Source organism: Rhinoderma darwinii, chromosome 2 (assembly GCF_050947455.1).
Source record: "Rhinoderma darwinii isolate aRhiDar2 chromosome 2, aRhiDar2.hap1, whole genome shotgun sequence".
Taxonomy (NCBI): Eukaryota; Metazoa; Chordata; class Amphibia; order Anura; family Rhinodermatidae; genus Rhinoderma; species Rhinoderma darwinii.
Genome location: NC_134688.1, coordinates 302,329,769 through 302,352,090, shown reverse-complemented (window position 1 = coordinate 302,352,090; position 22,322 = coordinate 302,329,769). Strand labels below are relative to the sequence as shown.

The 22,322-nt window shown below is 41.1% G+C and overlaps 1 protein-coding gene across 1 annotated transcript in view; it reads right to left on the bottom strand.

Moving 5' to 3' along the window:
* Nucleotides 1-2,295: 2,295 nt before the first annotated feature.
* The window catches only part of ITPR3 (inositol 1,4,5-trisphosphate receptor type 3), a 244,458-nt gene continuing 224,431 nt past the window's right edge, over nucleotides 2,296-22,322 (bottom strand). The window contains exons 56-58 of the mRNA XM_075853510.1: nucleotides 9,170-9,330; nucleotides 4,702-4,863; nucleotides 2,296-3,416 (exon numbers count right to left, since the gene is read on the bottom strand). Of these exons, the coding sequence (XP_075709625.1) occupies nucleotides 3,315-3,416; nucleotides 4,702-4,863; nucleotides 9,170-9,330 (425 nt within the window). The 3' untranslated portion in view covers nucleotides 2,296-3,314. The remainder of the gene's footprint in view (nucleotides 3,417-4,701; nucleotides 4,864-9,169; nucleotides 9,331-22,322) is intronic.

The window sequence follows — 22,322 nt, the reverse complement described above, 5'->3', positions numbered from 1 at the left end:
GGTAACCACCTCTAGAAACTGAAGGAATGACCCTGTCCGGCCTGCACATTTGGATAGCACATTAGAGTTATACAATGCCATCTGTACCATGTGCATGGTCAGCTTTTTGTGCCACACCTTTGTTTTTTTTTGCATGGCACTGTACGGCTTCAGTACTTGATCAGCAAGAGCAACCCCCCATGTACTTATTATAGCCTAGGATGCAATCTGGCTTTGGGGTCATTGTAGTGATACCTCGGACAGGGGTGCTGCTGTTACTGTGTATTGTGGTTACCATAAGGACATCCCTCTTGTCCTTATACTTGACCAACAACACGTTCTCACTGTTTATTGCCCTGCTTTCTCCCTTTTTTAGTGGTTTCCCAATCAGAGTTTTAGAGAGCCCTCTCTGGTTTCTGCGCATGCTGCCACATTTTAAAACGTGTCCGAGACACTGCCATACGGTAAAGTGGGCTGCTGTATAAAATATCTGTACTCCAGTATTGACTAATCTCTGGTTTCTTTACAAGCCACATATGTAGCACAAGGCCCCAAAATTTAATTATCTCTGCTGCATCTATGGGGGTCCATCTAGCATATGATGATGTGGGGTTTTGGGATAAAAATTGCTGGGCGTATAAATTTGTCTGGGCCAGCATTAAATTTACAAAACCCTTTAGAGAAAAAGACCTTGAAAAAGTAAATTTCTGTGACGCTTGTAGTCTCAAACAAAATTCCTGAGCTGCCTAACAAATCTGGAATGTGAGGCTCATAATGCTCAGGGGGCGGTTTACACATGGTTTCACTCATTTGGGGGGGTTGTCTCAGCTTTTGTCCTGGGGCACCTTTGCGGGGGTTCCTCATCACCGGATGATGATGATGAGGAGGACAAGATGTATGGGGCACATTCCTCTTCTCCCTCGCTGGCCGTATCAGTGTCAGAGGCCAGGAGGGCGTATGCCTTCTCTGCTAAATAGACCTTTTTGGATGATTGGGACATTTTTATTAGAGGGGTGTGTAGCGCTTGAACACATGTAATACGGAATTATTTTTTATACATTATGTTGTGTGTGTTGTGCTTTTACACGTGTATATATATAAAAAAAAGGAAGAGGAGAAAAAAGAGAAAATAATAACTTAATGAACTGTCAAAAATTCCTGACTACCTGATACTAGCAAATTAACCCTAAGGCTGGGTTCACACGACCTATTTGCGTATTATGCCTCGATTTACGCCTGAAAAAAAGCTCCAATACGTCGGCAAACATCTGCCCATTCATTTGTATGGGTTTGCCGACGTACTGTGCCGACGACCTGTAATTTGCGCGTCGTCGTTTGACAGCTGTCAAACGAGGACGCGTAAAATGACTGCCTCGTCAAAGAAGTGCAGGACACTTCTTTGGACGTTTTTGGAGCCGTTTTCTCATAGACTCCAATGAAAACAGCTCCAAAAACGGACGTAAAAAACGCCGCGAAAAACGTCTGAAAATCAGGGGCTGTTTTCCCTTGAAAACAGCTCCGTATTTTCAGACGTAATTGCAGTTATCGTGTGCACATACCCTAATGCTGGAAAAAACTGTAGTGTAAAAAAAATTGTCTACACTAAATTTGAGCTACAACGGTGTCACTACGCTATCAAACATTAAGTAAACGAACTTCAGTAAAAAAAAAACTGAACTGAACTGGCCAACTTTAAGGGTATGTTCACATGGCAACCGAAAAACGGCCATAAAATATGGAGCTGTTTTCAAGGGAAAACAGCCCCTGATTTTCAGCCGTTCTTAATGCATCAAGCGTTTTTTGATGCATTTTTTACGGCCGTTTTTGGAGCTGTTTTTCTATTGAGACAATGAAAAACGGCTCCAAAAACGGCTCAAGAAGTGACATGCTACTTCTTTTTTATGGGGCGTTTTTTACGAGCCATTTTTACAAACGGCTGCGTTAAAAATCACCTCGTGGGAACGAAAAGCAGTTTTTTTCCATTGAAATCAATGGGCAGATGTTTGGAGGCGTTCAGCCTCCGTATTTTTTGCAGTTTTTTGGGGCTTTATGACAAATGACGGGAAGGTGTTAATATCTACGCATCACCACAAAAAACCTTTTTAGGTAGTTGTAGATGTATAAAAAGTGTAGTGCAGCCTGAAATTTGGTGTCTAACCTGTGCTGTTTGCGGCCATTTCTCATCCCAATGCTTGCTCAGTGAAAATGCATATTTTCTCGCTCCATGCTTGCGGAGTGAAGGCAGCTGAAAAGTGAGGTGAGATGCCAACAATGCAGAATCGTAGAACACTGTTATTATACGAGAGGGAAGCACAATCTAGTCATGTGATTACACACATTTAAGTATTTTATTAAAAGGTAAAGAGAAAATATTTAATTACCGTGTCTTCATAGTTTTCTACTCCAATATATAGAATCCCTAACTACCCCGCTGCCCTATCTACTCTGTAAACAGTAGTTTTCTCAATCAGCACATCAACATGTCTATTCCCTATTGATCAGGTCACTCCTATGAAATGAGAAGCAGCAAATGTACATGTAATGTTGGTAAACTATCCATTTTTCTCTTGATTGCAATTAACCCATCCGAACCAACCAAGTATGCAAAAATTATATCCTCGTAGGTCTATTAAGAATAATCTTTTCCTTCATAAAAACGGTAAAGATTTTTTTTACGGCATTTAAATTAATATCTGTGTGTGGTGTAACCAGTCAGTACTATTTGAGGATTTTTTCTATTACCATTAATCTGACCTCATTCAATATTTAGCTTCAATTCTGGTCTGAGGAGCAGTTAATGGTTCTATCTGCCTCAACATCTAAGACAGACTATGCAAAATGAGTCAATAATTGTATCAATCTAAGTAACTGCCTGACACAATCTCAATAGTCCTCCGAGTACTAGGTAGGTGCTGGTCATAATTTGTTGTGGTGGATGCTTGTGTTATATTAATCTTATTTACAATATCAAGAAACATTTAACAGGATTAATACATGTTGTAGATGAACGTTGTGCAGAAGGCTGTTTCCCCCTTTTGCTTTTAGTTTTTCATTCCAGCGTTGTTCATAAAATGCTTGTGCATATAGACAGGCACCGATATAGCACACCACCCACTGTCTGTTTTCCTGGATCACTGCTAGTCCTAGGAAACAACCTTTTTCATTGCTACTATCATGTGCCCCCCACTTACAAATGCAAAAACATCCTTTCTTTCATATACAGAGCAGCATTATCATTAATATGCATATCATTAGCATTATTAGCTCAGTGTTCAGCTACGGTCTTTAACAGTATTTTACAGTGTACGGCTCATCTTCAGTATGTTTCCGCTCTGTCATTGGCTGACGATTATTTGATTGCTGGCCATGGAGTGTCCCGCATTTGCCTGTACATCTGCAAATCCCATTCTCTGTCGGCGCTTCCGTTGCTCGGTCATCTAAATGGAAAAATGTACAAGAGAATGTATCAAATATGTCTCTAAATTGGTTTCTGCCTCAGTACTTACACTCTGAAGCCTGGCATATATTAATCTCGAAGGATATTTAAGCAAATGATAAATTACTTGCAGAGTGTTCGTTTATGAAGGAACTGCAGAAGAGTAAAAACCTTGTCATCCAATAGTGCAGCAGTAAAATTAAGTTATTTTAATATGGAGAGGGTGAGACATTCATTATCTTCTAGGAATAATCATCAACCATCATAATATACAGTAGTAAAAGTCACTTAGACCTACTGCCAGAGCAGAATGGTGGCTGAATGTGTTGTAGGTTGGTACACAAAGCCAGGCTTAAAGGGAAAGTAAGCAAACAACTGCACCTGGTGAAGGGGGGCATTAATATGAAGAACAACAAAATCGTCACTTTGTGTCATGCTTCAACCGGTGGCGTATTAATGAAGTTTATTGCCAAAATGTGGTGTCATACAAGAGCACAATAAAGCAGCTCCCTAGTCTGGATCTGGAGGTACCCCAAGTACCTCCTCTGTATAAATGCCACTGTGCGCAGAACTGTTGTCCTTACAATTTATGGGGTATGAGTTCAGGCTTGTTAGGCTATATTAGCAAACGACACAATACCTTTTTGTGCTGTTTCTGCAAATAGTGCAGTGGACTTCTCTGCATACTATGCTGCCCTTAAACAGGGCATCACCGCATGATGACTGATACAATTTAATACAAAGAAGTTAGAGTTATTGTATCCCCCATAAGAAGGCCACTTATGGCCAAAATAAAGATGAATTCCATGCCACCCCTTTAAACTAGTTCATAGACTGTGAGGTGCCCCTTCGGTTTTACACTATGTTGGTGCACAGATCAGTTGACTGTGTCATCATTATCGAAACATTAACCAGCGTCACTGTGAAGTACTTCTTTGTGACATCAACATACAGTCACACGCTTACCTGCTATATTGTGAATGCACGGTGTCCTTTTTGAGATTAAGGTCCATTATATATAATTTGTGAATATGCTGTTTTCCGCCGGTGACCATCTAATCACACAATAACCTACTATAAAGACTTTGTACCAGCCCTTTGCACTCTCAACCTTTATGGAGCCGCTCAGTGACATCATCTAATTTCATACCAATTTGCAATGGACTGTAAGAAGCCACATTGCCACCTCCTTGATATCACCATCTATTCTCACACTAAGCAGCACACATAGACCGTATGACTGCTTATTACCCTGTTAGTGAAATTGATGTAGGTGAATTCTGTACCTGTTCCTTGAGATCATTGAGCTGCGATGTTAAATGTGTAACAAGCCGCATGGTTGAGTTCAGTTTGTCCTGGAGGCCACGTATCTCATTCTGTTCCCCCTCCCCTTCATTACTGACCAGAGACATTGCTCTCATCCTGGGGAACCAGTCCAAGTTTTTACTCTGCAGAAGAAGTCATCAAATGTAAAATACATATATTATTAAAATGGCTTCAGCTGTTTAGTTTAAATATATACACGCTATACAGTCTATCTGCAGACGTGCTGCTTCCCTCCTAGCCGCAGTGTTTTGTGCAATACATTCTGCATATGTACTGTCTTTAAATTAGCCCTAAGACCTAAATGTAATTGATGTTTTCTTACATTGGACAAAGTAAAGTTAACAGTATTGATTATTGATGTTCCTTCAGAACATCCACACATATTATGATGGTCAGCTTAAAGAGGACCTGTCACCAGGTCCTAACATCCAATTCCCATATATTACCTTTAGTCCCCTCCCTCTCTGTTTCCATCGCCGTTTTTTCATTCTGCTCTCCCCCCCCCCCAGTTCCTGAATCCCTCGTTCTTTTGGTGCCCAATATGGTAATTCACTGTAGTTAGCCAATGAGGAGGGAACTACAGTGAATTTCCCCGTTTGTAGCCATCTTCACTGGCTCTGACGCTGTTCAATCAGTGTGAGGCAGCTTATGATAAGCCTTGTCCAAACTGATCTCACGAGACCATGTTGGGAGAAGACTTCTCATCAAGAGGCCTCGTGCTGATTGGACAGCATCAGCAACAGTAAAGATGGCTCCATCCACAGAGATTCACTGTAGTTCACGCGTCGTTGGCTAACTAAAGTAAATAACCATATTTGTCACCAAAAGAACAGTGGACAATTACTCAAGAATAGGGGGAAGCAGAAAAAAAAAAAAATCGAGATGGAAACAGGGAGGGAGCGGGCTAAAGGTAATATATGTAAAATGGATATTAGGACCTAGAGACCAGTCCTCTTTAAGCATTTCCACTTGTTCACTCAAGCCATATGGCTAAGCTAAATATTCAATTTCTAGGGCAATCATGACACTTAAATAACCCATAATCAAAAGCGCTCCTTTATAAACCTATTTACAATTGATTGCAGATCCATTATTGTGATTGTTAAATGTAGCACATTGTTCTTTTAGAGCAGGAGTCAGCTACCTTTGGCCCTCCAGATGTTGTAAAACGACAACTCCCAGCATGTCCTGACAGCTAAAGGCTATCATGGCATGCTGGGAATTGTAGTTATACAACAGCTGGAGTTCCGAAGGTTGCTGACCCCTGTTTTAGAGCAATCACAGGTCTGCCATACACAAAAGATAAATTCCTAGAAAGTGTAACCAGTCACTGGAACTTTCAGAAGCGTTATGCCACCACCAGAAGTCACTAATGTAGTAAAGGCTTAAGATGAATGTCCTTTCCTGAACACCATTTTGTTTATTTAACTCTTAATCAGTCCAAATGTCAAATTTCTTAATATAGCTTTATAGCAGTTGGAGATCTGTTTTTCTGTTGGAGGTCCAAACTTCCTAGCCATAGAGTTAATTGCTAAAAATGTTTATACCACTAGGGGGGAGTCCAGGAGCTGGCTGCATACTATTATACATTGAGCTAAATAATAACGCAGTGTGCAGAAAGCTCCTAGGCTCACAAAAGAGTGGTGGAGTAATTTTAGCATTAACATCTATGCATGTAGGGAACTTGGAGCACTGTGTAAAAAAAAAAAACAGAGCTCAACCGCTACACTAAACATAGAAAATACACATAAAAAATAAAAACAAGCCCAACATCTCCTTTCCTTTGGTCCCATTTTGTCTTATATTGCAATTAAACCTGAGAAATATATAAAGAATTCTCAGGGCTATCCCAGGAGATTAGTCATTTTCCCCTCCTCCTCACTATCCCGTCCGACTTGAGACAACTGGCTGTAGAAGGAGCCTCCCCCACTGATCTGTCTGCAATAGGACACATAAATTGTTAAGCCCCTTGGCTAAGCCTTACCCCTCAGCTATTTACAAGCCCAAAAGGGAAGAGAACAGTGGGAAACTTCTGTGTTCTCTGAAAGATTTCTACAAGGCTGTTAGTTTCAGACTCATGCAGACAATCCTGCAGACTGACAAACACTGGGCAACATCATCTCCTGTTTACTTTTATCATGCCTTTCTGGGTTTAGTGTTCCTTCGGGAAATTAAACTGCACAGAATATTGGACTAACACCATGTTTGCAGGACACCTCTTTACATGTTTGTAGTGGCGTAAACTGATAAGATATAGAAATTGTACCAGTTTTACAATCCCTATACTATAAGTATTTAATATCTTACATTGGAGAATGTTTATTTATTAATAGCAATTTATATTCAGCTCAGCATATCCAGTCTCCTTCACCCCTGCAGTGGTAAAAAAGAACTTGCATGATAATCCAAACACATCGCCGATCAATTTTACAATCCACAGCCTAATACTGCACTTGCGGAGTACATTCTGTAGTTCCCCAGCTCTCCAGGCAACTACGTGCATGCTCAGCTTTCTCACTGAGTAGCAGAGAGGAGGCTGAGTAGAAGAAATGGGCTAATAATGCCTGTTGTATCAATGCGCCAACATAGCAGAGATAGATCCGGCTCCACAACTTGCGCTTTTGCACATGTGACGTGCACAGAGCCTTTCTGAAGGAACAGCAGGGTGCGCTAATAAAACTTAGTACATTCAATATCTCGAGAAGGATCAACTTTATTTTCTAAGGTTCCAATTTTGAAAACGATTAGTTTCATATAAGGTATTCTTATTACGGGCACGGTCATGTGAATGGGGCCTAACTCTGTAATTTCTTATATAATTTAGAACATAACAGCATAAGCCTTCTTGATTCACTCCTGCCTATATACAGGTTTTGTTAATATATCACTATCGCCACTCCAAACGAACCATAACTTTATTAATTAATAGTTAATTACATGAAGTCTATCCTGACACTACCTCACTCAACATAACATTTCCTGGTGAAAGATAAATTTAAATATCGCCTACGTCTATGCAAAATCTTGCCCGATAGTCAGTAAATTGCTGGTCATGGAAAGGGCTGACAAAGATTTCAACTTTTTCTTAGCTTCTTCGTCCTCAGAGTCAATATTCATAACATGTAAGCAGCCTTCAGTAGTTTGAGGCAAGAGCGGCTGCGTTGTTATATTTCAACACTTGTGTATGACAGAACAAGGAGAGTGTGTAACTCACAGGGTTGTTTAAAAGAATATTTGTTTGATGACTACTGATACTCTGAATAAATTCCACAAGGATGAATATCATCTAAAATACCACAAACCGCTTACTGGCTCAACGCTGTAAATAACAACCTGAATACAGGAACCCAGAGTGGACCACACAATACATTTTTTTTCTCTTGGCAGGATTTGATTGAGATATTTCTGTGTGGGTGGCTGCACTTTCAGGATATATAAATGCGTGAAATGAGATTTAGACAATAAATGGCAAATTTGAAGAACCTTTTGCTAATGGAAAACGTATGGCCCTGCAGAGCTCTTTTGTGCTTACTTTGTCTGTTTTGTACTCCCTGGAACCCAAAAATTGGCTCTGATGATAAGTGGGAATTCATTGTAGGAATCCTTTAATGTATAAAGCCTTTATATATACAGATAAGTCTGCTGTATTCATGAGGGCAGCGCTACCCCCACCTCCACTTGCCCCTCTCAGCAGTGATCGATGGCTTCCGTGAATACAGCCGGATACCCGGCAGCCTTTCAGTCACTGATAAGAGGGGCTATAAGTGGGGGTAGCGCTGCCCTTATGAATACAGTGGACTCATAACTATGAGTCCATTTATTATTTGCTAGCTGCTATTAGCCAAATGACAGTATTTTTTTGTGCCGTTTGGGCTAATAGTGCAGCGGACATGTCTCTATGCTATGCTATGCTGCCCTTAAAAAAGGCAGCATAGTATGATGACAGATCAGCTTTAAATAATCTTTGCACTCTGACTAAAAGACGGAGATCTAATAGGGAATACGGACGGGTTGGGACAATCAGGGCAACCCCTTTAATGCTTGCTGTTGGTGTTACACCCTTTGCACCAGTGGTAGGTTTGCCAACCTAATATTTTTTTCTTCTGCAATAAACAAAATCAAAATATCACAGACAAATAAAAATGTTCACGGACAAATAGGTCTATAGATCAGATACATAATGAACACATAAAAAGCATTTAATGTCAAATGACGATAATTGCAATGACAAAAACCTGCACAAGCTCCTCCATGTTGTTTTATGGACACTGGAAAAAAAAGACTACAGAGAGAGAAAGAAAGCGTGCATACAGTACATCTGCTATTCACCAGGATGACAGAAAACAGGGCAAATATTAGTGGATGGTTCCCCTTGATGTCACATTTAAAGCTCGCAGTACCAATAGCATTTTGAGTTTTGAAGCTGACCTTTATCATCTGTGCCACATAGCTCTCTGGACCAGTGTAATCTGTCTTGTTCTTCACTCTCACCAACACGATAAAGTACAGATAATTCCAGATATTGTGCTCTTCCTTAATGTGCTCCTCGAAGGACACGGTCTTATTGTCAAACTTATCTCTCTCCAGTCCTGCAGAAGTGAATGAGATTCCCATTTTACAAGTAGATAAGAGTATTATTAGTATGTGTGACATTTAGACAGTCTTTAGTGCAGCTTCACGAGTGATAAATCATATTCAGAGAGTCTCTGGGGAAACTGCATAATACAGACACTGGAAGACAACATTGTCATTGCTTTTCACATGTTATATGATATGTGTTTAGCGCAATTTTTTTTTTAATCACATGGTAAGTAGGAAATTGAGTTTATTCAACCGGATTTATGAAATTGTAACAATTGACATTTCAAAGTTATCTATCCATCATCGGTAACCAGTATACATAAAATTTGTAGCACTATAGAGTTTAAGAAATTATTCTTAATGAATTAATTTATGCTGTACCACAGGTTGTAGGAGTGACCCTATCCATATGGGCTTATGGTTTTGACAGGTTATGGAAAATACTTATTTGAGAATGTAAATCTGGAGCCAATAATTTAGGGAATTATTCAAAAAGGTGCCACTGCCTATTCTTTAAATTGGGTTTGCTTTAACTTCTATGGATATGGCAAATTATGAACAGAGCAGTTAGCGCATTATATGTAGACCCATCTCACTAAACAGGAATAAAGAAAGAAAAATGTACTATTTTCTTGGCCCCTCTATTTTTGTCAACGAATATGATGAGACTGAACAATACTTGTAAATTTCCAAAGATTTGTTGAAGATTTGTAAACTTCAATAAAGATTAGGAAATTATTGCAAAGTATTGTTCCAACTCGTGATAAAAGAAAATAAGAGTACATTTTTCTTCATTCCTGCTATACTCGGCCATCCAGGACCCATGAAGGACTCCAGGCAGAGGTTCTTCTACCAATTTATGCCAGTTTGGATGTTTTGCTGCCAGCACAACACAATAAGGTTAGCGGAACCTTTACATTTCTTACTTTTTCCTACGGTGTTGCCCTATATGCGCCTCTAGGTTTATTTCTAGTTTTAAAGTATACATCTCACTAAACAGTCCTATGTTGGTAATTCTCAGAATAAGGAAACCTGTATAAGAATGAATAAGCTATTTTAATGGAAGTTAATGGCAAATCAAGGTCTATTATTGACTATAGAAATGTTTTTTATATTGGATATGAAAAAAATAGCATTACATTCATGCAACATATTTTTGACTAATGCTATATACCATGCACCGTTCAGCCATAACATTAACCCCTTTCCGAAATTTGACGTAGGGGTTCCCACAACGGCACGCTGATGATGTGGGCTCATCTATCAGCAACAGATTTCAGCTGAAACTCTGAGGTAACACATTAAATGGCACAGTCAATAGCGAACCTTGTATTTAGGTGGTGTGTACCCCAGCGCCCCTCGCAACCGTGGGTTGCTATAACAACCAGAGACCTAACAATGGCCTCCTGGTCTGCCATGTACTGAAGCCTATTAGGCCCTCCCAGAGCCTAATATGCTGCCTGTCAGTGTAAAAATGACAGTTATAATACATTGCACTACATGTGTTATTTACATTGTTATTTATCCTGTCAGATTTGCTGTTTTTTTTGTCCCCTTGCTTACCAAAAAATAGAATAAAAAGTAATCAAAAAGTTACATGTAGGGGGGCGTGGCTTGGACATGGCGCTGACCGGACGTGCTTTCTGAGAGCTCCACGCCTGCACTCCTTTCAACCCGATCATAAGCTAATTTAAAAGCATCAAAAGCGCATATATTTACTAACCTGATGGTTAGGAAGTCCAGGGCCTCTTCGGGGACTCATTATCACACTCGGCAGATGTCTGCAGCTGGGTCTATTCAGCGGTTTCTGACCGACGCCGGGGCAGGAGCAGTTTCCAAGATGGCGCCGACAGAGGAGAAACGCGATGGCACCGAGTCCTTGCTCCCTGAGGGGATTTCATCTGCGGCCGGCGTTGCTGCTTCAGGTACTGATGGTACCTTTCCTTCATTGTCCGGTACATCGGGGCTGGTTCCCTCCAGGCTAGATGGGGTCACACCGAGTTCTGCTGGGGATGTGATGGCGCTGCCCGCGCGGGATTGCGTGTCACGTGGTGCCTGTCATGGCGGCCGAGTTTCTCCATCTTCCCTCCCGCATGTGCTGGGTCCTGCATTGCTGCCTTCCACATCTCATATAGATATGGATCTTCACCCCTCAACGTCAATGGGAGGTGCATCTGCCCTTGGGGATGATTTACAGGGCTTGAGACGTCAGTTATCAGCTTTACCCACTAAGCAGGACATGGAGCGTTATGTTAATCGTTTGGAAACGACATACAAGTCTGAGATACAATCTCTCACCACTAATCTATCCCAATTGTCAGATCAGGTGCAGCGTATGGAGAGCGATGTCTCAGTTATTTCACAGCAACAAGTTTCTCAGGACGCCCGTTTAGATCAGCACTCTCATCAGATTCATGCATTATTTAATTTGGCTGAGGATCATGAGAATCGGAATCGTCGCAACAACATTCGGCTGAGGGGCATTCCTGAGGATATCTCTCCGGGTCAACTTATCCCTACTTGACAATCTCTCTTTAATACCTTACTGGGACGCCCTGCTGCAGATCCTATTGAGTTGGATAGAGCCCACAGGACCCTGGGTCCTCGGAACCCGGATCCAGACAAGCCTAGAGATGTGCTATGTCGTGTCCATTTTTTCTCTCTCAAGGAGCAGATAATGAGAAAAGCCCGAGATAAAGGGGAAGTTTTATTGCAAGGGGTCAAGATTCAACTGCTGTCGGATTTGTCCAAAATGACCCTGGATAAGCGCAGGGTGCTTCGTCCTCTGTTGGATGTATTGAGGGAGCATGAGATCTCTTATTCTTGGGGTCACCCCTTTCAGCTACAGGTCCGCAGAGATGGGTCATTATTGAGTGTTCGGGACCCAGGGGATGTTCCGGACTTCTGCGCTGCTCTCCGTGTACCTCGAGTCTCCATCCCTGATTGGCCTTATGTTCCCTTCCCGCCGCCGCGTCCACGGGCGCGTAGGCGAGGTCGGTCTCCTGCTTCTCCTGGTCGTAGGCATGAGGGTCGCCTAGCTGAACCGATCTGATATCCTTTTTAGACTTTTCTGTGTTCTGTTATCAGAGTTCAATGCAATAATTCTGGGGTTTCTCATTTAAAGCAAATATAGTCTGTGTTCTTATAGCCACTCACATTGGTGTTACCGCTCGTTGCAACTGATTTTATTTTTGCTGGACACTGCGTGTCCATTGGTATGGTTCGATTAATGTCATTGTGCTTCAAACGTGAATGCTTAAATGTTTTCTAAAATCCCTTGTACCCTTTACAAGTATATGCACTTTTGATAACATTGAATGTATATAGGAATATGCTCCTTTGAGGTATTTCTAGGTGTATATTAATGCTGCATACTTTTGTCTCATTACTATTGGGTTTTATACAAAGTGTCTTGGTTTTCCTAACTGTAATAATTTATTATTACTTGCTTGAATATAATTGCTGGGTTGGGGGGGGGTGCGGGGCACTGGCTAGTCTGTGTCCTGACACTTCTCCTCTTAGGGACTCACTGGTTGATTCCGGTGTCTGTTAGAGTGTGTCTCCTTGAGTAGCTCAAGGAGTGGGCGATTAGTTCGCCATTCGTTTGTCTTTGTTGTTGTATATCCCCTCCTCGTCTGTCTTGTCTTATTTACCTCTGCCTTAGTGCATTCTTTTGTTGAGCTCCTCGGGGTAAAGATTCTGATGGCGCAATTGAAGGTCTGTACCTTCAATGCTAGGGGGCTCAATGTCCCGGAAAAACGCTCACAAATTTTATATAACATGCATAAAGAACGAGTACACATCTTGTTCCTACAGGAGACTCACTTTCAGGTGGGCCATATGCCACAATTTACAAATAGATACTTCCCGTCTTGGTTTCACAGTGCCAACCCGGAATCCAAGTCCAAAGGGGCTAGCATAGGTATCCACAAGTCACTTTCTCATAAAATCATTGATGTTTTGGTTGACCCGGGAGATCGATATGTCTTTCTAAAATTGTCTATGCACAATAAGATTATTACCCTGGCTAACTTGTACCTTCCCAATCAGGATCAGGCTAGAGTGGGGCGAGTGTTCTTGAAGAAATTGGAAGAGTTTACAGAGGGCGTCTTAATTGTGGGTGGAGATCTTAACTTGACCTTTGATCCTAGGCTTGATACCTCCTCGGGCAGGTCTGCTGTTCCTAAATCACAGTTGGGGGCACTAAAGGCTATGATGCATTCCATGCAATTGATTGACGTGTGGAGGATTCTGCACCCTCAGGTAAGAGAGTATACGTACTTTTCCCCCTTGCATAACATGTACAGTCGGATAGATGCTTTTTTGATCAGTCACCATTTGCTTACCTGGCATCCTAGTACTAATGTGGGCCCCATGATCTGGTCAGATCATGCCCCAGTGTTCCTGACCCTTTCGTTTCCTGACTCGGTACCGAATTTTCGGTCTTGGAAACTCAATGATAATTTATTGAAGGATACAGTATGTGTGTCGGCTCTCAAGGACGCTCTTGATGGGTTTATTGCAGTACATGAACAAGACCCTACCTCCTTACCACTCCAATGGGAGGCGCTGAAATGTGTCATTAGAGGAGTCCTAATACAGCACGGGGCACGTCTGAAGCGAGAGAAAGGGATTTCTATTGCACGTCTCTTGACTCAGATAAGGGAGTTGGAATCATGTCATAAACAAATTCCATCTTCACAGGTTTTTGCGGACCTTACCACAGCAAGGGAGTCCTTGCGATCTCTTATAGATCAATCACACGCCCGGTTTAGAGATCGGATGAGAAAACACTCATATGAATTTGCGGACAAGTGCGGTAGATCTTTAGCGCGTATGTTACATCCCCGAACGCAAGCGTCCTACATCCCTAAAATACTATCTTCTTCGGGGGGCGAAGTTCATGACCCGGTGGGTATTACAGAGTGCTTTAAACAGTATTACTCGACTTTATATAACATCAAGGGGCAATTTCACGACATGCAGGCTGAGGCATTGCGGGACAAAATAGATCATTATGTAAATAGTACGGCTTTACCGCCTTTAGAGGAGGGGGAGGCTTTGGGACTCGAGGAGGATTTTGTGGAATCAGAAGTGGAACATGTTATTAAGGAATCACCCTTGGGCAAGAGTCCAGGGCCTGATGGATTTAACAACAAATTTTATAAAACATTTAAGGCTCAACTGGTTCCCTTTTTGACGAAAGTCTTTAACTCCGTGTCTTCCTTGTGTCCCTTTGCACCCCAGTCCCTCGAGGCTCACATTACTCTGTTACCAAAGCCTGGCAAGGACCCAACTTCTTGCGCTAACTTCAGACCCATCTCATTAATTAATGTAGATGTAAAATTTTTCGCGAAGTTGCTTGCATCTCGCTTGTCACCGTTGTTACCTGGATTGATACGGGATGATCAGGTGGGGTTTGTATGTGGTCGGGAGGCACGGGATAACACCAACAAAACTCTCCTTTTAACTTCATTTTGCCAATCCCGTAAGATACCGATGTGCTTGCTGTCGGTTGATGCCGAGAAGGCTTTTGACAGAATGCATTGGGTGTTCCTCCGCAGTGTCCTAAAACAGGTAGGCCTTGGCACTACTATGGTGGATAGGATAATGGCATTATACCACAGGCCTACGGCTCGGGTTCGTGTTAATGGACTCCTATCTGATACCTTGTCTATTGCTAATGGCACGAGACAGGGGTGCCCACTATCGCCTCTATTGTATGTTCTGGTTATGGAACACTTGGCAGTGGCACTGCGGGGCAACCCTGATGTTAATGGTGTACGGGTAGGATCACAGCATCATAAATTAGCGCTTTATGCAGACGATCTTCTGGTATTTATAACAACTCCCATGATCTCTTTGCCATCTCTGACTGAGGAATTTGAGCGTTTTGGTCATCTAAGCAATTTTAAAGTTAATTACTCCAAATCGGAGGCCTTGAATATATCTCTGGATGCTTCTATGGCTGCCCATCTCGCTCGGGTTTTCCCATTCAAATGGCAATCTACATCCTTAAAATACTTGGGGGTGCAGGTGCCCACGCAACAGGCAGATTTGTTCGCGTTGAACTACACACCTATTCTTCAACGTACTTTGAAGGAGTTGGCAGAATATGGAGGGAACCGCATGTCATGGTTTGGGCGAATTAATGCCGTCAAAATGGACATTTTGCCCAAATTTTTATACCTTTTCCAGACTGTCCCTATTGTAATTCCAGCGGGTTTTTTCAAGACCTTACATAGGGCTATAACTAAATTTGTGTGGGGTTCCTCTAAGCCTCGCATTCGTTTTGCTGTCCTTAGTCGCCCAAAAATAGACGGGGGCGCGGGTCTTCCAGACTTTAAAAGATACCATCAAGCCGCACTGATTATGCGGGTAGTGGATTGGTTCCGCTCGGAAACAGGTAAGCAATGGGTGTGTATCGAAAGAGATATGTCTCCTCTTGCATTGTCCTCTTTGCCGTGGTTGACTGTCCTACAGCGCCATAGTCTATCTCTGCCTTTCCTCACACGTCAGTTTCTTGTGGTATGGGAGCGGATCATGGGTGCTGCGTGCCTGGTGAATCGGCCGGGTCTTATGACTCCTCTTTTCGACAACCCCTCGTTCCCTCCGGCGTTGGGTATGGATACATTCCTCTGCTGGGAGAGAAGAGAAGGTGGATATCTGTCTGAGACCCTTACTCCTGAAGGTGTCATGTTGTCAATGAATGCAGTCTCTGAGGCCTGCCCGGGGAGAAGATCAACCTGGTGGTCATACTTACAGCTACGTTCTTATCTCTCTTCTCTGGGGGACTGTCTGGTGTTATTACAGGATAAGACTCCTTTAGAAAATTATCTATCTTTACCAACGGCCCCTTCACATGTATTGTCATATTTGCATGGAGTTCTTCTGCCCAGCTGTTCCTTTTCTCAACTGTCTTTCACCAATGCATGGGACGAAGAGTTGGGGGTTCAACATACTGAAGAGGAATGGGGTACTGCCTTCCTGTTAGCTCATAAATTGCCAATGTCTTGTTTTGCTCAGGAAAAAAACTACAAAATACTCACTAGGTGGTATCGTTGCCCTGCTTTGCTGCATAAGATATTTCCGGATGTGTCTGCTGATTGTTGGAGGTGTGGGGAAGCTCCTGGAACCATGTTGCATATTTGGTGGGACTGTCCCAGGATACGTACCTTTTGGGGGAGGATTTTTGATTTGGGCAAGAAGCTCTTGCACATTGAAGTTCCGAATTCGGCATCTATTGGGTTACTCTCCATGGTTCCTGGATCTCTCACACACCTCAAAAGGGGTATCTTTCGACATTTTCTGACTGCGGCGAGAACGGTGATACCTAGGCACTGGAAATCTCATACGGTTCCCTCTTTGACGGAATGGGTGACAGAGGTGAACGGGATAATGAGAATGGAGGAACTACTGTCAGCAGACAGGGGCAGGTCTGTGCTCTTTGTCCAAACTTGGGCAGTATGGTCTGGATTCCGGGGTGGTACTGATCTACCTCTATGGCTTGATGGTAGGTTCTGAGCAAATTATGTGATCTTTTTCTCTGTGCGCTATGTGTGTTTGTGTTTCCCTTTGTTGTCTGGTGTCTTGTGTTGTTGTTATAATTTTTCTGTGGCACTTATATGTACCAATGTTTACTTTATTGAGGCCTGGTCCTCTTGGCTATGGTATTATATTACTGTATATGGGGTACAGTTAGTTCTACTGTACTTTAATTCATATGCTCTTTAGATGAGCGGGAGGTTACCGCCTATCTGGGTTTATGCATTTTCATAATGTTTATAAACTGTTATAATCTGTATTTTATACATGATACAAATTTTTCTGCCAAAACTGTGTAATGTATATATGCTGTAATTTTGTTGCTACAAAATAAAAAAAATCTTGATAATGAAAAAAAAAAAAAAGTTACATGTACCCCAAAAAAAGTCCCGCAAAAAAGAGCCCTCACACAGCTTCAACGCAAAAATAAAAGTTATGGAGACACGAAAACAAAAGCTTTTTTTTTTTCAAAAAATATTTTTATCCTGTAAAAGAAGAAAAACCTAAAAAAAATTATATAAATTTGGTATCGCCATAATCATACTGACCCGCAGAATAAAGTTAACAGGTCATTTATACCCACCATATTAAAAATAAATTAAAATGCCAGATTTTCTGTTATTTTTGTCACGTTGCCTCGCAAAAAAATGGAATAAAAAAAGAGATCAAAAAGTCACATGTACCCCGAAAAGGTACTTGTCCTGAAAAAAACATCCGTCACACGGCTACATCATTGAAAAAAATAAAAAAGTTATGGCTCTCAAAAGAAGAAAAAACATCCCAATGTGCAAGCTAGAGGGGAATATTCCTTCTGTTGTAAGAGGTGGTTATCAAGGCCCTAATATTTGGGAACCAGGAAGGGAGGGCCCAAGCACATCTGCTGGAAGTGAGGGTGCTTTTTCAGTGATATTTCCCAAACTGCAAAGGTGAGTGTGGTATCAGTGCCACACCTGCCCCAAAAAACCTTGCCTCAGCATAAAGGATTTCAAACATCTATGGATTATTAATTTTATAATTTACCCCATTATTATATCACCTTATTATGCCCAGATGTACTCCGCACAGTTTACATATGACCCCACATTATAAATTGAAATACGAATAAAACTACAAACAGAACTACTACCAAGCAAAATCAGCGTTTTAAAGCCAAATGGCGCTAACTTCGCCTCTCAGCCCTGTAGTGTGCCCAAACAGCAGTTCACGTTCACTTATATGGCAGTGCCATACTTGGGAGAACATGCTTAACAATTTATGGGGTGTATGTCTCCAGTGGTAGAAACTGGTTACAACATATTGGGTACTGAAATGTCGTATCTGTGGAAAAATTTAAATTTTTACTGTGCACCTTTCGATGCGTATTAATTTCTAAAAAACACCTGTGGAGTCAAAATGCTCACAACACCCCTAGTTGAATTACTTAAAGGGAACCTGTCACCAGCATTTTAGCTATAAAGCCAGCAATACCTGGTGAAAGTGGGTGAAAAATCATTGTCATCTAAGCTATAAATATGTTCTAAGTAAGCTCTGTAGCTTTAGTATTCAGTTTTTCAGTGGTCCCACGCTGTATGCAAATGAGCAGAAATGAGTCAAATCTTCATCTGAAAAGAGTCAGATTTTCATTCCTCCAGCGTCTCAGAGTGGACTCCACCTCCTTCTTTTTGATTGACAGATCCTTAGCCAGTCAGGGCCGGACAGGTGGTGGCAGTGGGCGTGGTTAAGAAGCGGCATCCCAGAGGGAAAAATAATTACCATAAAAGGCGGGAAAAGTTTAAACGACTATATTTACTGACAGAGGAGGACTTCAGGAAAGAAGAGAACAGGAATGAACTCTGGACAGCTGCGGCCATTGAGGGGTCAGGTGAGTTTAACAGGTAAGATGTTGATGACAGGATCCCTTTAAGGGGTGTAGTTGCAAAATGGGCGTCACTTTTTAAGGGTTTCTTTTATCATTTAAAATTCGAGACCCTACAATTTTGGGCCAATGATGTGTAAATCACCAAATTAGGCCTCAAATGCGCATGGTGCTCTTTCACTCCTGATCAGGAAACTCTGCATAATAATTAGAGTTGTCTTTTCACAGTGGCACTAAAATGGCATATCTATGGAAAATTGCCATTTTCACTCTGCAACCTTCAATAGGCACTAATTTCTGGAAATTTCCGTACTCATGATAATTGCGTAAAGAGCATTAGGATGATTTTTCTCCAGCATTCCTCGTGAAAATTATTTTTTGTTTGAGCTAAAACTGTATCTTAAACTGTATCTTTAAAAATGTTTACATTTTTCATTATTACGGTCCAATTCTAATAAATTCTGTAGAACATGGCTGCAGCACTAAGGAGTTACATCCACCTGTCGTAAAAAAAACTAAAATTTAAATATGCCAAAATCGCAGTTTTTTTGTTAACTTAGGTCGAATTTTTTTTTTTTTAAAAAGTGATCAAAAAGTTGTATTTACCAAAAAATGGTACCAATAAAAACTACAGCTCGTCCCGCAAAAAATATGCCCTCAGGGCTCTCAGAATGTGGTGAATTTTTTTTTATAACAAAATGTTTTTAGTTTTTTTAAGTAGTAAAATATAAAAAAAGTATATAAATTTGGTATCACCGTAATCGTATTGAGCCGCACAATAAAGTTAAGTTGTCGTTTTTACCGCAAAGTGAAAGCCGTAAAAACGAAAACCAAAAACAATGATTATTTTTCAGTTTCCCAGTACATTATATGGTATTTTAAATGGTGCCATGAGAAACTACAATTCCTACCGCCAAAAATAAGCCCTCATACCACTCTATTGACGAAAAAATAAAAAAAGTTATGGCTCTTGGAAAGTCGGGAGTGAAAAAGGAAAAAGAAAAAATGGTACGCTGGTTCCGTTACTACTATTTAGTTCAGAATGCTTCTGCCGGCTTGCCTTCTTCCAATAGCGCATCCTGGTGCCATCTATTCCACAGGTTAGCGACACAATGCACCCTGCTTTCCATATTATATAAAATAAAATGTGATTTAACAGACCCAACCATCCTTTTTCCATTGCTTTATTGTCCAGCTCTGAAGCTCTTTCGGGGTGGACAGGCATGGGCATTCTGACAGGTCTGCTGCTATGCGGCGCCAACGCAGAAAGTTGTGATGCACTGTGTGTTCTGACACCTTTCTATCATAGCCAGCTTTTACTTTTTTTTTTTACCAATTCTCGCTTCAGTATTTCTTCTGTTGGAGCAGGCCAGACGGGTTAGAATTCGCTCCCCATGTGAATCAATGAGCCTTGGGTGTCCATAACCCTGTCGTTGATTCACAGATTAAACTTCTTTGGACCACTTTTGGTAGGTAGTAATCACTGCATACCTGGAACTCCCCACAAGACCTCCCGTTTTATAGATTTTTTTTGACCCATGTCAAAGTTGCTCAGATCCTTACCCTTGCTTATTTTTCCTGCCTCCCAACATATCAACTTCATGAACTGACTGTTCACTTGCTGCCATATATATGCCACCCCTTGACAGGTGCCAATGTAACCATATAATTAATGTTATTCACTTTACCTGTCAGTGGTTTTAATGTTATGGTTGATTGGTGTATAAATTGAGATTGAACATCAGCCAGCAGACCCAAAATATGAATTGAAGCATATGATAGAATATAACACTTATTCCTAATGACTAGTTTTCTACTGAATTGTCTTACAATTCGCACTATAAAGTGGCTATTTTCATAATAGGCATAGTTTATATGCATATCATCATAAATCGCTGCCTCGAGAAGCTGTGAAATCAGGCTCTGACATTTTGGGAGAGAAATAAGTATTTGAAGTAATTTTTGCGCATGTTGAAAATGTCACTAATTTGTGGCATTTCACGCACATTTAATTCTGTGGTTAGTGCAGTTCGTCACGTCACCCTCAAGCTTTATTCTTATTAAAGCAGCAGTCATTAGCTTTAATGACAACTTGACAGATACTTGATAGTGTAGTGACAGGTTTGTCCAGTACTTCCTGATGAGGTTTATAACACCACATGACTTGTACAATTAGTATGTCAGCTCAGGATCAATGTCTTGGTGTAAAATACAACATTTGCCTGAAGCCGGGTGACCTTTTACTGTTTATGATGAGGCTTAAATTCACTGACTGTTCCAAACAGCAGATCTGGGCATCTGCGTGTGAACTGGCAACACTAACTAAAGTCAATATTGCCACATTTTTTCCAATGTATAATTAGTTTCCTATATAAGATTAGCAAACAATTGCTAATGTATAAATGTTTATTAATAAAAATGAATTTATTCAAAATATTCGATCTTTAATAAAATGCATTTCCCAGCCAAGAATGCAGCACTTTTGGCCAACAAGAAGCAAAGGCACATTAGTAATTTTTTTCTCTCTCATTAGGCCGCTTTCACACGGCAGTAGTTTGGTCTGTATTTTGCATCAGTATTTGTATGCCAAAACTAGTAGCGGAAAATAAAACAGAGAAAAATATGATGGGAAGTTTGCACCTCTTGCTTGGCTTGCAAAATATTGACTAAAACATGCCACTATGAAAGTGCTCTAGGACATATTTGGGGTTCCTCTTTGATGAGCACTCACACGATATCACGGGTGCTGATGGTTGGATGATACAATTTTTTCGTACTTTTAGACACTTCTGTCTAACTTTATACCACCTCTTGGTTGGCCTACTTTAGAACACTTTTTTTGGCCTAAGGTGCAACTTAGGCCAAAAAATTTTCCCCATTGTATTAAAATGTTAGTCATAAATGGCTTATTTTCAAATTGAAGAATTGAAATGAGTGGAGTACCCCAGGGATCTGTACTGGGACCATTATCGTTTAACCTGTTTATAATGATGCAGAGTTTATATATTATTATAATAATTTCAACTGTATTTACAGGTGAGCCTAAACTCTAAGGCAGGGGTCTCAAACTCGGCCGGGTAAGTGGGCCACATATAGAAAAAATGGGAAGTTGACGGGCCGCATTACTTTCAGATTTGATACAATACAAAATTACTGTTAATTAGTTAGTTATTTGAACTACTATAACACTATTACTAGAATAATAATACTACATTACTATAATAATAGCGCTAGGTTTAAAATTTGAGATATTTCTCCACGTGCTTATTTCAACAATCCAGCTTTCCAGTTTAAGTGTCGCTAAATGCAGTCCGTCGGCTCAGTTAGCACACATGTAAAGATTGGGCAGCCCCTTTTTAGATAGTGCCGCAGTGCACTCTGTGGATGCGGCCGCAGTGCCCTCTGTGGATGCGGCCGCAGTGCCCTCTGTGGGCACTGTATTACTTCTGTCCATGCACTGATCGGCTGTCCAGTAGTGCCTCTCTGCAGTACAGTACAGTGCTATATGTACTGTTTTCTACGTGTGCCAGGAAGAACTGCTACTTTGAATACCAGGTAAGACTGGCTCTATTTTATTATTACTGTAAACATTATCCTGAA